Below are 16,116 nucleotides of genomic sequence, written 5' to 3'. Positions count from 1 at the left end.
CAACGAGCGAGGCGATCGGATTCGGCTGACGTTCGGAGCTCAACTTGGGAGACTAGTTGAACCACCACGCTTGCGACGGCTTCGTTGTGGGTTGGGTTGATCTGGCGGCGACAGGTTTCCTCGTGAATTCGCTTCCGCATTGCATGCGCGGCATGCTTGCGACGTCGAGCGTCCGCGTCATCCTCTTCCCAATCCCAGCCGGCAACTATTGCGTCGAGACGCTTTTCTTTCCGGAAATTGGTTTCCAAAGAAGAGTCCAGGGCAGTTGAATCTGCCCGAGGCATTCGATCTCGAGCTCGTGCGACGTGACCAATCGGTCTCAAACGCTCGAGGTCGTCCAACTTGTGTTCCCAGATCCGACGTGGTTCCTCGACTGATGAGACTCCTGTGTCGATGTCGAGCCAGGAGACTACGCCCGTCACGGGATCCTCGATGGTTTTCCAAGGAAAGGTAGCATCCTTGTCAAGGTCTGGTGGCGGATTTTTCTCCATCAAGGTCATCTCGTCCTCGGCCAGCACCAGCGAACGAATGGACGCTGCATAACGCCGCGGCGATACCAGAGGCTCTATGGATTTGGACCTTCGTGTCCCAGGAATTGATTGGTTCAATTTGAGCATGCCACTACTGCTCATCTGTGCTCCTTCACCCGCGTATCGCACCGCAAGCTCGGCTGTCGTCCTATCAAAGGCCCGTCGAAGCATCGGCGCCATCACATACCCGTTCTCATAGACAATCTCGTGAAGCAGCGCTGCCTGCGATTCAGGCCTAGAGAGGTAGTCGACATACTTCTTCAGGACATTGGGCCTGATTTCCACACGGCGACATTCGGCCACGTAACGTCCAATCGAATCAACCTAAAGGGGAGAAGCTGCTGCCCAGGAGAGTAAGAGTGGCCATGAAAGTGACTGCTCAGGCGCTTTGCGATGATCGCATCTGTAATAGGCCATATAGCCTGCACACGCTCCGAACAGAAATCAGAGGCAAAAGTTTCGTCGCCACTTTTGAATGCTGAAGCTCCCATAGTTGGATGGATGTCGAGTTTCTGATGTCCGAAAGCGTCCCAACTGTGGCCATTTGCATTACAGTTGTCCTGCTTAGCCAGGGATTCCCCATTGCGTTCACAAGTTTCCGTTGGGCGGACTTCTGACACTACTTCTTCGACCTTCTTTGCACTCACCGACAGTGAAAGCATTCCTTGCGACCCGCGTGGTAAGCCTTCCAGCTCAAGGGTAAGCTGTTTGCCCCCATCGACCGCTGTGTGTAGGGCATTCAATGCCAAGGTCGTGCGGCCGATTACCTACTCGTTTCAAACCGATGATTTTTGTGCGCGTGCCTGCTGACGCCGGGCCCACATTAGGCCTTTCTGGGTGTCGGTCGTTCTGCACTGAAAGAGTCAACTGCGCCCCGGGGTCTCTCCATTGCTGTTCATCGACTCGCAGACGCAATGCGTCCTGATCCCATACAACATTAGTCCCTGATCGATTCTCAGTTTCGCTTGCGACAGATGAAGTCCCGACTGAGATCAACAAATATAGCGACTGCTTTGTACCAACAATCAAGCCTTTCGGTCGTGAATCGGGCAAATCCAGCGCGACAATGTTTGCGAAAGAGAGTTCTAGCTGCCGCCACTTGATGTCTGTCATTCTCCGTTTTAAAACCGTTGACTAGCGTACTATCTGACTACCAATTATTAAGATTAAGCTGTATCGTTAACTTGGCTGTCCGTCCCGAATGCGCGACAGCTTATGGCGCCTAAGTTTCGACCGTCGTAGAATGTATTGTATCTGCAGATTCAGATATCTGAGGTAGATGTTACCTAGTAGCCTAGTAGCCAGGGAAGACATGTGCCCTACTAAGGCAGGTAGCTCACTGAGGCCGACCGGTCGGTCGGTCGGTCCTTACCGATCTTGTCATAACTGCCCCCTATCCAGCATTATCTGACTGACCAGGACAGTAGTAGTTTCTTACTTATTTCGTCATATAAATGTAGACGAGTTAGGACAACGCACGCCCCTACCGGAGGTCCAGTACTGAGTCTTAGCGACCATGGTAGCGGGACCCTTGGGCACGGGTGCACCCCCCCTCGTCAAGAATATAGCTCGAAAGAAACGAAAGCCGCGTCGGTTACATACGTGGACCGCTGACCTTCTGATGGACGCGTTGCGTGATAAATTTGCGACACAATCGAACTCGGTAAGACGCGCTTTTCGCGAAGTCGCTCAGCCCGGGTGCAGCGCGGTGCCATAATAGTGTGTGCTTGGCATCAGCGCAGCAAGTTTACATTATAGGCAAGATCGGATTACCAAAACGCAAATCCGACGGCTACTGCACAATCTGAACCTCGTGGGTGTGGGTCCAAAGGTCGTAACGGAGCTGTTTGATTTGATAGATATCGACAAAAATGGTTCGATCGATTACCGTGAGTTTAGAGTTGCGTTTGGAGAGGGCATATGCGGCGGTGGTTACGAAGGTATGGATGTTTTTCGTGGCGAAGAGTCACACCTGGCGAATGTGGCAAGTCGAAGCCTGCGTAATGGGCTGAGGGAAATGGAACTTGAGTCGGCAGTGTCGGAGTTACGCGCGCGGATGGCGACGCAACACATGAAAGTTCGAACAGCGTTTCGTGCATTGGATCGCAATAGCTCTGGAACACTGGAGAAGGATGAGCTCCTCTCGCTGTTGGAAAATTATCATATTAAGCTGAGTGAAGGCGACATGGACCGTTTAATGGCTATGATTGACACTGATGGCTCGGGGAAGATTTCCTATCGGGAATTTAATGACTACTTCGGCGCTGATATTGCTGGTGGCAAGTTTGAGAATGGCGGTGGCATGGAATCGGCCCTAGCAACTGCAGAGGACACGCGCGCAGAGAAGCACGAGGAGATTCGCAAGGAGCGTAGCTATAATTATCACAAGAATTGGACAACCATCGACTTCATGAATGCCATGGAGACGATATTGATGACACGTGCTCGGACTGTCAGACGAATTTTTCGCGTCGCAGACAACGATAAATCGGGCTGCATCGACGCAAGAGAGTGGCATGCCGCACTTCGCCAACTGAACCTCGAGATGTCACCTGTAAAGGCGAAGGAGTTTTTCGACGCATTAGATAAGGATGGCGACGGCCATATCAACTATCGCGAATTCGTCAACGCATTCGGGGACATTGTCGCAGGCTACCGTGACACGGGAATAATGACCGCACACCTGATTCGTCAGGAAAAACGAAAGAAGGAATTTGGAAATGCGTTGCGTCAGCCGTGCCATGTACCCAAGGTACCACGCTATACGGTAAAGCAGATAAAGGAGTTAGTTGCAAGGCGCCTCGGTGGCAAGTACAAGTCTGCTTGTGCAGCGTTCCGTAACATTGACATGGATAAAGGTGGTTGTCTAGACAAGAGCGAACTACGACATTTTATCAAAACCCTAAACGTCGAGCTTGTTGAGGAGGACTATGAAATGCTGTATCGCGAACTTGACTGTGATAACAGTGGCAGTATTAACTACGAGGAATTCCTTTATTGGTTTGGTGAAGCAATCTGTGGCGCGCCTTGGCAGGTAAGGGAATCAACTGGCCTATGCACGGCAGGTGTACCGCACGCGGTCAACAGCGCACCCAGGCCCACACTTTTGTCCGTAAAAGAAGCTCTGCGGTTATTGCACCTCAAGCTCACAGAAACTTCGACTTCAGTTAACAAGGTGTTCAAACGCTACAATAAGGGTCGATCCACTAAGCTTTCCAGGAGGCAATTCAAGCTCATGTTTGACAATTATCACCTCCACGTAAGCGACGAGCGAGTTGTGGAGATAATCAAATATGTTCAGAGTAGCCACGGTGATCTTCCCGTCGATGGAATTGGCGTCGGCTTCGCCCTCTTTGTGAAGGAGTTCGGGAAATCGATCGCAGGCGAAGCATTTGTTGGCGTAGCGAACCAAAACCCAGGATCTGCAGAATTATGCAAAGTGCCGAAACCTACGCCCAAGTGCACTGCCAAAGAGGCACGCGCCATGCTTATAACGAAACTTGTCACGAACTTCAAGCATAATCGAACAGCTTTCACGAGGTTCAACCTCGCGCGCGATCATGCAATGACTAAGGATGAGCTGCGCTATGCCCTCACGCACTATCATATCCACCTTGATGATGCCGAATTCGACAAGTTTGTCAGCGAATTCGACGAAGATGGCAATGGCACTATTGATTTTCGTGAATTTATCTCGGTCGTTGGCGCTGAAGTGAGCGGTACCCAAGACAATGGCCTCAGTGTCACGATGCAGGCAGCCGACGACCGTCAGAAGAAGAGACTCAAGGACCTCCATAAAGAGCTTGAGCGTCACGACTTTGAGCACTCGGAGTCGGAGTCTGAATCAGAGATTGACGAGGAAGGCCATCATCGCCATTATCATGTGCACCACCACAAGGGTGACAGGCGCCTCCCCAAGGGTCAACAATACCACACGCCCGCGGACGAGACAATTGAGCGACCTGAATCTCAGAGATCCACGGCCTATCACAAGTGTCCCATTGATGGCAACCTTGCCCTTCTTGACGCCAAGGCACGTCACAGCCTTCAACGTGCCATAAAGCTTGCCAACCAAGAAGCTGTGCTCGGGAATGAATTGCAAGTACGGCCGCATATTGCTGCCGCTAGACGACGCCGGCAGGCGCTAACAAGATCTCAACACTTTCAGGGAACCCCCCAAAACACGGCTTGGACCGTCACGAACAATGATTTCAGTCCAAAGCAAGAAAAGCTCCACCGCAGACACTGGCGAAATCCGCCAGCACGCCGCATCCATCGTGCTCTTTCAGAGCCTCTCATTGTCACCCACCGCTGAGTTGTCTCCAATTCATGGGGATGGCGTGTGCAGGGGGGCACATTAGAGGGGGGCAGTTTCAAACTTCAGGACCGCGAAATGACCCGCATGGTCCGCCAGCAGGATGAGTCAAATCAAATGCAACTAGTTGGATGGAGGATATGGTCCAGCAGATAGGGGCGAATGCCGCCGGGGAACTGCAGCTATCGCGCTTGCTACGAATCCGAGTCCCCTCTTTGTGAACAACACCTTGAAGGCGAGACAGAGGGACCGATGATAGCAGGATGCTCACGGTGGCTGTGGCTAGGTGGGGTGCCGCGTTAGTGCCGCGTTTAGTGTGTACCAAAAAACGCTATTCTAAAACGGATGTCTAAAAGGGAAAGACTCGGAGTAGTATCTTGGGGGTTTCTTGAGGTAGCCTGAGAGCCTCTGACGTCGGAGTCCGACGGTCAGCTAACGAGATAGTAAACTCCGACACGGGGAGGCAGCCTAGTGGGGCTGCCCTGCCGTCCGAGGGTGAACTATCGAGGTTACGCAGTGGCGGTACACCGGCGTCTCTGTTATCCTCACGTCACCTCAGCTGCCGTAGTATACGGGGGCCGGGGCTACTGGACGAACGGGCAGAGGATCTGCCTCACTAGGTCCAGGAAGACTCTCCGTCTATTACAGTGCGGGGCGCAACTATAACAGGGTTAGAAAGTATTAAGGAAGGGAAAGGATATTGGGTGGCTCTGTACCAGCGAGCCACTAGGGAGATACAAGACTCTCTGTCTCTCTACTCCCCTTGGATCGCAAGCCAGCGGTGAAGATCTAAATAGATTCTCACAGGGCTTCAATGTCGCTGTCGATTTGTGTCGCTTTTGATCGATCCCTAAGGGAAATCCAGCCCCAAACCGACCCTTACGTGACGACATACGACTCATTTTCGGCGCTCTAAAGGGCCGCGCGCACGTCGCCATGACCATGCGCGACGGTCTGACCAAAAAAACTACACAACAGCAACGCTTTCTCGTCGGCGAAAAAAACGCCTCTCGGGCACCAAAAACGACCCCAAACCGTCGACATGTCGCGGGACGTCGACGGGTCCCAGGGTCGCGCGCCTCGCCTCGCAGGTGTCGGTCGACAAAGTGGCGGAATCGGCCGAGCCAGCCGTGCTCCGGCGGATCAGCGTTTGAATAGCTTCTTTTGCGACTGGAGGCTCGTCATGGTGGTGCCAGTCGATGGTGCGACGCACTCTTTGTGGTTCGTCGATTTTTGGGCGACTCGCGAATGTCCGCCGGGCGCCGAAGCGCTTCGACCGAAAACGCGAGCCGCGGTGCGCCTGTGGGCGCTGGCGGCGGTCTGGCTGTCCTCGAAGGCGTGGACCATATGTGACGAGCGGGCGAAGGCGTCGGAGTCGCCCCGGGTCGCGAAATCGGCGTGCGAGAGGTTGTTCTGGTCAAAAGTGGCCTCAAATAGCCCGAAAACGAATGATTTCGGCGCCAAGCGCAGCGTTTCGCGTCGACCGATCACCGTCGCTGTGTTCCGCCGGGCGGTTTGACATCGTAGAGCTCCTGTACGGCGATCTACACCGTCTCCGACGCCCACAATGTGCCCGACACTCGCCGAAAGCGTCTCGGCCGAGAAGCGGCGAATGGTCTCCGCGGCCTGTTTCGACCGCGTCCGGGCCTCGGTCGAGGTTTGTGCGACCTGCCCGTCCGTCGACGGTCCCGATCGCAGCCGCGAGCGGCTGGATCGCCGCAGAGAGCGCCTTGGAGCGCCTCCAGGGGCCCAGAATAGCTCATATATATACGTCCACTTGGCCTTTCGTCTCTCCCACTAGCCTGAGCTAAAGGAAGCAAAGTAAAACCCTCCCTCAAGGGGAGGCTGAGCTCAGTTTCAATTAAAGATGCCTAACATATCCCGGCGGCGGGATATGTTAAACGCCGCTTCAACTTGGACTTCACCCTCAAACCTTGCACTTCAACAGGGACCTCAACACCGCCGCTTGCCCTTCAAAAGGGACCTCAACACCGCCGCTCACGCCTCGCCGGGGACCTCTGACGCGCCGCCCACGCCTTAGGGGGCGCCAGACTCGGGGTGTGAGTGTTATAGGATACGGGGGATACCGCCGGGGGTATCTCTGGCGCGCCGTCAGGCCGCGCACCCAGGCGCGGAGCGCGATGGCGCCGGCGCTGTTGGTGTCGGGCGGGTTGAACGCGGGGAGTCTGTCAAACATTTTCGCGAAATTTGACGTGTCGGTTTCCGTCTCGTCGGTCATGATGACGGCTGCAGGAATCAGGGCTGCATAGCAGCTCCATCCGAGTCTCACTTTTCCATTTTCCGTCTAAGTCAGGAACACTGCCATTTCCCCTCAAGAATGCCTCAGCAACTCATCACTCAAACTCAACCCTTGGATGCCAGTAGAAACCATATGACCCAAAAAATATAAGCCGCGCCACCCCGGACCCCGGGGAAGCGGCGAGCAGGGAGAGGACCACCACAACCAGCAGTTTTATTTAGCTGGATGATGATAGGTGGTCTAAACTCACTAGCCCGTTACCGGAAACATATTGTACTGCCGTAAATGCAATTTTCACCTAAAAGCACTCCCATATGGCTCTCTAGAGCTTAGCCACGCAACTTCCTGCTTGAGCGTGAACGAACGCGACGTGGGTGGCTCTCAGGAAAGCACGGGCGGCCTGCGCGGGCGGCCCGCGGAGGGTGGCTACAGAGCCTGCAGGAGCAAATTTAGGTACAAATGAGCTATTCTGAGCCCCTGGAGGCGCTCCAAGGCGCTCTCTGCGGCGATCCAGCCGCCCGCGGCTGCGGTCGGGACCGTCGACGGACGGGCAGGTCGCACAAACCTCGACCGAGGCCCGGACGCGGTCGAAACAGGCCGCGGAGACCATTCGCCGCTTCTCGGCCGAGACGCTTTCGGCGAGTGTCAGGCACATTGTGGGCGTCGGAGACGGTGTAGATCGCCGCGCAGGAGCTCGAACCGCCCGGCGGAACACAGCGACGGTGATCGGTCGACGCGAAACGCTGCGCTTGGCGCCGAAATCATTCGTTTCGGGCTATTTGAGGCCACTTTTGACCAGAACAACCTCTCGCACGCCGATTTCGCGACCCGGGGCGACTCCGACGCCTTCGCCCGCTCGTCACATATGGTCCACGCCTTCGAGGACAGCCAGACCGCCGCCAGCGCCCACAGGCGCACCGCGGCTCGCGTTTTCGGTCGAAGCGCTTCGGCGCCCGGCGGACATTCGCGAGTCGCCCAAAAATCGACGAACCACAAAGAGTGCGTCGCACCATCGACTGGCACCACCATGACGAGCCTCCAGTCGCAAAAGAAGCTATTCAAACGCTGATCCGCCGGAGCACGGGCTCGGCCGATTCCGCCACTTTGTCGACCGACGCGTGCGCGCGCGAAGTCGGGTCTACGAAACAAAGAAGAGCGTTTCCGGCCCTCCTAGAGGTAGCAGTCGACAGCGCCAATCGTTCTCGGGCCGCTCGACGCGCGCGTCCGTGCGCACCGGGGGGGGCTGACGTCTAGTGGCCGCAGCACCCCCTCTGATTAGTCCAAAATATCTCCAAAATCGCTCCAGATAGTTTGGGTGTGTGGCACCAGCTGGGTAGCTCAGTTCATTTAATAAATGCAATTCCGCATTTCGTCATGGAGTTTGGTCTCTTGCAAGAGGAAAGCGAGACCATCTTCGTGGACGATCTAGACGCCTGGTTCACCAATGTCTATCGATATTGGCATCGCAAGGGCTTTGCCTCCGAACTTGTATTGGGCCTGGTGCATCTCTTCACTCTTGCGTTCACTATATTTTTCTCCACGTTTGTCCCACTTCCATTACCCTGCACGCACGAGTCTCCGAGTAGGTTTTTATTTGCCTTTGTAAACTGGGCCCAGCTCCGCCAGTGCAAGGATGAGGATTCGTGCTTGTCGCTAGGTAGCTATGTCCGGAGTGCATTTTTGGCCGATCCAGCGAAGTATGGGCAAGACGTATTGGCGCTTGCGTATATTGCGGTATTTGGTTTGTATTGGCTCTGGACTTGCGGGGCAAGCATGTTCTCACTCCGCGAGGCTTGGGCTATAGGGCGTTTCTATGAAATAGAGCTGCAGATTTCAAGCCGGGAGCTTCAAACACTCAGATGGAACGAGGTGGTACATCGGCTGGGGTGCCTGCAAAGACGAGGTTGCGCGCCTTGGAAGGCTTTCCAGACTACTGGCGGTGCCGCCAGCAGAACTCTCATTGCCGGAGACATCGAGATGGCCACTCGCAGGGATGCACCAGAAGATGTACTCTTGCATGAGGATGCTCTCATCACAGCTCATGACATTGCGTGTCGGATAATGCGGAAAGAAAATTATCTGATTGCAATGCACCGCGTCAGATAACTTAATTCCAGGAGATATATTGACACATCCAGGCAATGCTCAACGCAAACATCCTCGACTTGACATTGCCCTTGCCAGAGTCGCTCACAGGTCTCATTTCGTCCCTGGACACAATCGCAGCACGAGCCCGGCTCACCAAAACTCTCGAGTGGTCGCTGCACTCTTGCCTTCTAGACCATATATTTTCGCGACGTTTTGTCGTGCGCCGTGCTTTTTTGGATGACAACGTGGCGCTCAGCCGGCGCTTTGTCTGGGCTGGGCTGATCCAAGTTGCGCTCGTGCCCTTTGTCGCAGCTTTTATGACAATGCACTTTTTCCTCCTTCATGCACAGGAATGGCATGATAAGAGACGCTATCTTGGTCCGCGCGAGTGGTCACCTGTTGCGCAATGGTCCTTCAGAGAATTCAATGAACTGCCTCATGTTTTTGAAGCCCGTCTTGCTGCAAGTAGAGAGCCAGCTGATATCTATCTCAAGCTATTTCCCCAACCTGTCATAGCTGCTTTGGCTCATTGCATTGCATTTGTTAGTGGGGCTATTGTAGCTGTTCTCCTTGCTCTTGCCGCTGCTCTGGACGGTGGCGATTCCATTCTGCTTTATATCAGGTTAGGTGAACGTAACCTGCTTTGGTATGCAGGGGCTGGCTCGGCTGTGTTCGCAATGGCTCGAGCCTTCGCTCCAATAGAGGCCACAGATAGTGGCACAGCTGTGTTTGCTCCACCTACTCCGCAAAGCTCTCAAGCAGACTGTTCGAAGGGAAGTTACACAACATCCAGCGGATCGCATCCACTTGACGAGAGCGTCGACCCAGTGCATGCCGCAGAGCTTGTAATGCGGCGCATCGCAGAGCATACCCACCACTTCCCTGAGGAATGGCGTGGAAAGGCACACACACGTGATGTAAGTGAAGCCTTCTCACGTGCATTTCGATACAAAGTATGGCTTTTTCTTGACGAAGTGATGTCCATTCTTTTTGCTCCTCTAATCCTGTGCTTTTCCTTATCTTCGTCGACACCGAATATCCTCCAATTCGTCCAGGAGAACACGGTAAACATTGATGGTCTTGGCTCGGTGCTTGGTCACTCCCTTTTTGACTTTGACGTATACGGAAATGCAAAGTATGGCTCTCCCACCGAGGGACTCAAACCCACTGAACACGGTAAGATGGAGAAAAGCTTTCTTAATTTCACCATGAATCACCCTGAATGGGTTGAAGGTGATAGACGTGCAACCCAACTTTTGCATAAGATTCAGCGTTGCGCTTCCACCCCTCAAAACGAATTGGTGGACTGTGAGGTTAACGGCCATCCCACCAGCATTGGGAGTCGCTCTGATCGTACCCCAGCCGACAGTGCCCTCGGGCTCTCTTTTGAGCGCCTAGACCGATATGCTATGACCATGCAAGAAGGACACGCTAGATAGGTCTCGTAATCTCCACCGCATTCGCTGTTGGCGACGTCGGTTGCGCTGGCGCCGCCGGGGGGCACAGAGTCGCACGCTGCCAAGTAATGGTGCTCACTCTAGACCGGGGGGCAATACCATTCAAGGTCGAAGTTGGAACGAGCTTTTGTCCGAATGGCTCCAGGTCTTCTTTGCACAGCTCTGAATGAATGGGTGGCCGTGGGGCGTCGCCCCATATCCAAAAAAGCATCAAAGATGCTGCAAAGGAATCGGGTGGCCAGGAAGCCTAGCCCCGAGCGCTCTCGGACATAAGATGTGTGTTTGAATGGTGTTGCACCGGTCTCTACTCTCATTCTAACCACCGGACGCTAAATCTTAAATTGAATCGCGTTGAAGCACCTCCTGCGCACGTTATGGGCTGCGACCGGGGCCCCGGGGGCGGGTCTGGAGTCCTTCCTATCTCGGACTAACCGCGCGGTGAGGCTCAGCGTCCGCGAAAACGTGCGCGCGTCGTCTTAGTCCGCGATAAGAAGGCGATCTTGACGTCGAACGGGGCAGCCCGTCGGTCGACGGTCGTTTCGTGTGGTTTATGTACGAAATGTGCGAGCGCTGCGAGTGCGCGCGGCAGGCGCGATACACAACACCAGCCCCCGCACGAGCCCGCACCCGGAGCCGCCCGGGCCTCGCATGATAGAACAACGTGCGTATAAAAAAGAATCTCCAAGGCCTCGTCGGCCCGCAAAGAAAAATCTCCTGGGCCTTGTCGGTCACTTTTGGAAGGGAAGTGGGGCCTAGCTGAGGGGCGCAGCTGAGGAGTGTCGAAGGCCTTCCAGCATTAACATTAGCATGCGGCGCTTCTGGCAAAGCATTTCTGACCATCATACGGTTGCTTCGAAGCCAGAAGAGTCGACAATTTTGCCCATTTGGGGCATGAGGACGCGGGGTTTGGCGCACGGGAGATTATCTAGATGGCTTTTGGATGGCAACTGCGAGCGCCTTGCCCGGAAATCCCATTTGATCTTCGACGTAGCGGTGGGACCTGTCTCGTCAAGAATGAGCTGTCGAACAGCCCAATGTTTTGCTGTTCGTTCAGTCCCCTCCATAGCATCAGCCTCAGGCATTAAAGCTGCAAAGGCCCATGTTGGGAACCGTATTTTTATCCAGAGCTAGGGTCGAACCAATCGGTGCAGGTGAAGGGGCGGCACTCTGTCCAGAACGCCTGCCTCTCTGCGTTTGCTTGACCTGGCATTTAGGTGAATTGCTGGCATCGAGTTCCATGCGTGAGATCTCCTGTTGGTGTTGAATCGTTTTCTTGTTGGCATCATCACTAGCCTGGGCAAGTTTTTGCACTAGGCGCTCAAGCATCTGATCCATCTCTTCATTCATGACTCGGTCTAACTCACCCGCCGTTCGTATGTTTCTCTGCACAATATCGCGATCTCTGAGACTGCGTTTAGCACGAGCGAGGTCAAGGCGCAATGTCACGATTTCTCCCCTGAGCTTCTCAGCGTCATTTCTTTCTGACTCGGCGTATGATTGCATACTCGCGAATTCATTCACATGCTTGTTGGCACGAATCTCCGCCTGGACTCGCATCCGTCGCTCAAGATGGAAATTTCCTTCATCCTCAGCTTTTTGAGAGGTTAACGCTGAAATCTGGGCACGGGCCTCACTTAATTTTGCAAGGGTGCGCTCGAACTCTTCCTGGTGATGTTCATCGTGAATCAGAGCTTTTTGTGCCACCTCCATTCTCATATTTGCGCCCCTGACTTCATTGTCTGCCCGCTCTCTAAGGAGCTGTTGTCTATCGCATTCAGTGTGGAGAGAGGTAAGCGATGCAGCCATGATATCTGCCGTGCGCAGAGCATTACGTGCCTGCGCCTCAAGCCGTTTTTTATCAGCTCTCAGACTCTCAATTAGCTCGCTTGCGCTTTCTTCAACTCCCTTAGCTGAGTTCACTTGCCGCCGTGTGCTTATCTTTTCAACCAGTAGCTGTCGCTGGAGCTCGTCTATCTCCAACACGAGAGCTTCACGATCGGCCCTGTTCTCTTCTATAGTCGCCTCAAGGAATTCTGTTCTCTTCAATTCCCGTATGTATGTTCTCTCCAGAGATTCCATAGTGCTTCTTTCTTTATCTAGCTCGATTCGTAGTTGTGACACTGAACTCTCTAGGTTTCCACCACGTTCCACGGCCTCAAAGTCTACGGCATATAGCGTGTCCAAAAGCTTGATGTGCACCAATAGATAAGCAAGATCGGGCGTCCCTGCAGCCACAGATTCTTTCGGCATCCATGCTTGCTCTGTGCTCCGTAATTTCCCCGTCTGCAATGGTGGTAGCAATGCGATGCGTGTAAGTATGGTATCATCAAGTTTCCACAGCATTCGCTCCGCACGCCTTCGTAACGCAAGTATTACTCCATCATCTGTGTTGCATCCCAAGATGGCGTTCTGGCATTCTGCGTGTGCTCTTGACTTCAAGTCGTGGCTCAGTTTGGACTTGTTGGGTTCCAAGTAATGATCTATACGCTGCAATATCTTTGACATTAAGCTCTGCCACACTTTCGGTATAGACGTGGGCCGACGGTTCACTCCCTCGGGGCAGCGGTTCTGCCTTGGACTTGAAGTAATGTTGTTTGTCGGAGCCATTTTGGGCCGGTTCGGCAACGCTGTTGTCGACGCAGCGGCAACCCGTGACTCTGCTAGCAGCGCATTCCACGGCTTCATCAGCGGCAATTAGTGTGTGATAGGATATATCAGGCGGCCAGCCTGAGGATATTCAGGATACAGAGCAGTGCGCGAAACAACCATAGAGCTGGCGGGCGCCATAGGAGTTATTATATATTCTTCTGGGGTCGCCCGGCGCGCCCCCCCACAGGGGTCCTCCGTCGACCGTCTGCGTGGGGTCCTCGCCGGAACTCAAATCGTGCCCCATGTAGAGAACGAAATATATATTATCCAAGAATCCAATCCGCTGAACCCATTGGTCGGACGAGATCTCAGACGTTCTGTGTATGGGCCAAATTTGTGAATTATGGCCCCGGCCACGCCCGGTTTGGGGCGGGTCGCGCCCCCTGAAAGTCCCCCTAAGGCGTGGGCGGCGCGTCAGAGGTCCCCCGCACGGCGTGAGCGGCGGTGTTGAGGTCCCTTTTGAAGGGCAAGCGGCTGTGTTGGGGTCCCTGTTGAAGTGCAAGGTTTGAGGTTGAAGCCCAGGTTGAAGCGGCGTTTAGCATATCCCGCCGGCGGGAGATGTTAAGAGCGCGAGTCGCCAGTTCGGGTCGGGAGTCGCATGCTACATCTCCACTGTGTAACGTTACTGCCCCCCAACGGAGATCGCCTTTGTGCGCACTGATACAGAGGAGATCGCCTTTGTGGCGAGAGTGGTCGCTTCGCCGGGCATGAACGAAGGGGCCGAATTTCGGGTTAGAATGAACAATAGCGCGTCACGGTGGTACTGGGCCTGGTCCCTGGTGGCATGGCCCATTCGAAAAAAGCCTCCTGCGGACGCGCCCGGGTGGCGAGTCCGGAGGAGCCATCGCCCCTCCGGAGCTCGAAAAGCGACCCTGTCTGTAGCTCTGGTGCGCTTGGGGCTGTTGGTGCTGACAGCACGGGCAAGGGAACACTACAGTGCACGGGCAAGGCCAACACCAAACAAATCTCCTAGCGGAGGCCACCATTTCCTCCAACGGGGCCAGGAACGACGGGGGTCGAACGCTTCAGAAGACCTCTCTTGAGATTCTTAATAAACCGAGTGACTTCACAAAGCTGATTACTCTGCTCCTTCTCAACCAATTCTTTTGGCTCAACGCCAGCACCACGGGCAAGGTATGCATTCACCTCCGCCCGGGGCTTCTCCGGGTCTGCCTTCACGAGTGCCTCGCGAAGCCTTGGAAGCGGCAGTTCGGTGTCGTTGCCGTTGCCGGTTGCCTCATGAATCGTTGCCTGAACATGCTGGGAGAAAGCGACAATTTCTGAGAGATGTTGTTCGCGGAGAAGCTCGCAGAACTTTCCTTGATTCCCCTGAGAGTCCGACTGGAGAAGCTCACAGTAGTGAACGACTCTCGACTTGTTGGACTGCGCCTCGATCTGAAGCTGTCGCACGAGGCGCGAAAAGTTGTGTTCAGACTTCGTGTTGAGTAGCTTGCGGAGGGCCGTGGTGAATGTTGGGAGACTTAGGCTGGAAGTAATTTTGCCGTTGTTCAGGGTCTTATCCTCCCTTTCCATGGTTGTGACAACATCTGCGAGCATTGCAAGCTGATCAACTCGAACTTCTTCTGGTAGGCTACCATTGAGGATCTGGAGGAAAAGACGGCAATCAGAGTCAGCGATGTATCTCTCGAGAGAATCAAGCAAGTTGTAGCCCCATTCAATAGCTAGCGTATGCGAGGAAAAGCGAATGGAGAGATACTGGTAGAGGTAGTTTGAAAGTGGCTCGCGACTGCCGGTCTGGCTCTCAAACCTCTCTTTACCCACCCAGACATCATTGATCATGCGTTCTGTCTCACGCTTACTAAGGACCCAATTCTTGACATGACCTTCAATTCGCAGATAAGGGGGCACGTCATCAGATGTACCCCGACCAATGAAATGAATTCCAGGAGGAGTATAATATTCATTCAACATTGTCCTGTCCTCCGACTCAACCTCAATAGTCACAGTCTGTGTTGTTGGATGCTCATTGATGATGGATGCGTGGTGCTTCTTCATGTGATGGTGTGGACCATGCGTTTCCCTGTGTTTGGCATGTTCCCTGTTCTTTAAATGCCCCCCGCCCGCGTGCAACTTGCTTGCATCTTCACCCTTTGGGCTTAGCTCGTTGGCACCCCCAATTAGCTCATCGAACTTCATATCGCTGCTGCCCATCCCATTGGTTTCCTCTGAGACCACTTTTGCCGCTGCGGCATCTTTTGCTCGATTGGATTCTTCTGTTGGGACATCACGTGCCGAAGTATTTGATGCAAGCGCTCTATACCGAACCTGCAGTGCGCGATGTTGGGCCTGGGTGTGAGTATTCTCCTTGCGCATCGCTACAAGCTTCGTTTCAAGCTCCTTGAGTGCTTCGTTACCCTCGTCCTTTTTCCTCTCTTCGAGGTCTTGGGCAAGGGCGCGGAGGCGCTCTGTCTCTACTAAGGACTTTTCCAATGCCGACTTGTAATTCAACGCTTCGCTTCTTGTAGAGTTTTCCTGCAGAGCCCATCGCTCTCTCTCCTCCTCTAGCCGCCCGAGAGAGGTCGTGAGCATCGATGTTGCCCGTCGCAACTCTTCTGCTTCTTCATGGAGCCTCCGATAGGCAAGCGCCTCTTCTGCATTCCTCTCTCTCTCTCGGCGCTGATCCTCGTTGGCCACCACCAGGGCGCGCCGTAACGCTACAACATCGTCTCGCAGTTTCGCCACATTCATAGCCGCCGAGCTTTTGGCTGTCTCCATTGCTGTATCAGCTTTCAATTGAGCACCATCTGCACGAGCCCGCAATTCGGGTAATTCAGCGACACGCGCGGCGTACACACC

General features: G+C 54.2%; 2 protein-coding genes across 2 annotated transcripts in view; both read left to right on the top strand.

Annotated features, from left to right (window-relative positions):
• Positions 1 to 3,131: 3,131 nt before the first annotated feature.
• Positions 3,132 to 5,196, top strand: AURANDRAFT_53377 (hypothetical protein; the record flags this gene model as incomplete). The annotated part of the gene is made up of 2 exons (XM_009038163.1): positions 3,132 to 3,535; positions 4,004 to 5,196. The coding sequence occupies 2 exons, from the start codon at positions 3,202 to 3,204 to the stop codon at positions 4,843 to 4,845; spliced, it is 1,176 nt and encodes a 391-aa protein (XP_009036411.1).
• A 3,230-nt stretch (positions 5,197 to 8,426) lies between these two features.
• Positions 8,427 to 16,116, top strand: part of AURANDRAFT_71429 (hypothetical protein) — a gene marked incomplete at both ends in the record, with an annotated part of 23,068 nt that continues 15,378 nt past the window's right edge. The window contains 3 exons of the mRNA XM_009038164.1: positions 8,427 to 8,646; positions 8,692 to 9,190; positions 9,244 to 9,301. Coding sequence (XP_009036412.1) covers positions 8,480 to 8,646; positions 8,692 to 9,190; positions 9,244 to 9,301 — 724 coding nt within the window. The remainder of the gene's footprint in view (positions 8,647 to 8,691; positions 9,191 to 9,243; positions 9,302 to 16,116) is intronic.

The sequence above is a fragment of the Aureococcus anophagefferens genome (genome assembly GCF_000186865.1).
Source record: "Aureococcus anophagefferens unplaced genomic scaffold AURANscaffold_7, whole genome shotgun sequence".
Classification (NCBI taxonomy): domain Eukaryota; class Pelagophyceae; order Pelagomonadales; family Pelagomonadaceae; genus Aureococcus; species Aureococcus anophagefferens.
The sequence above is the reverse complement of the archived record's forward strand: the minus strand, read 5'-3'. Positions and strand labels throughout refer to the sequence as shown.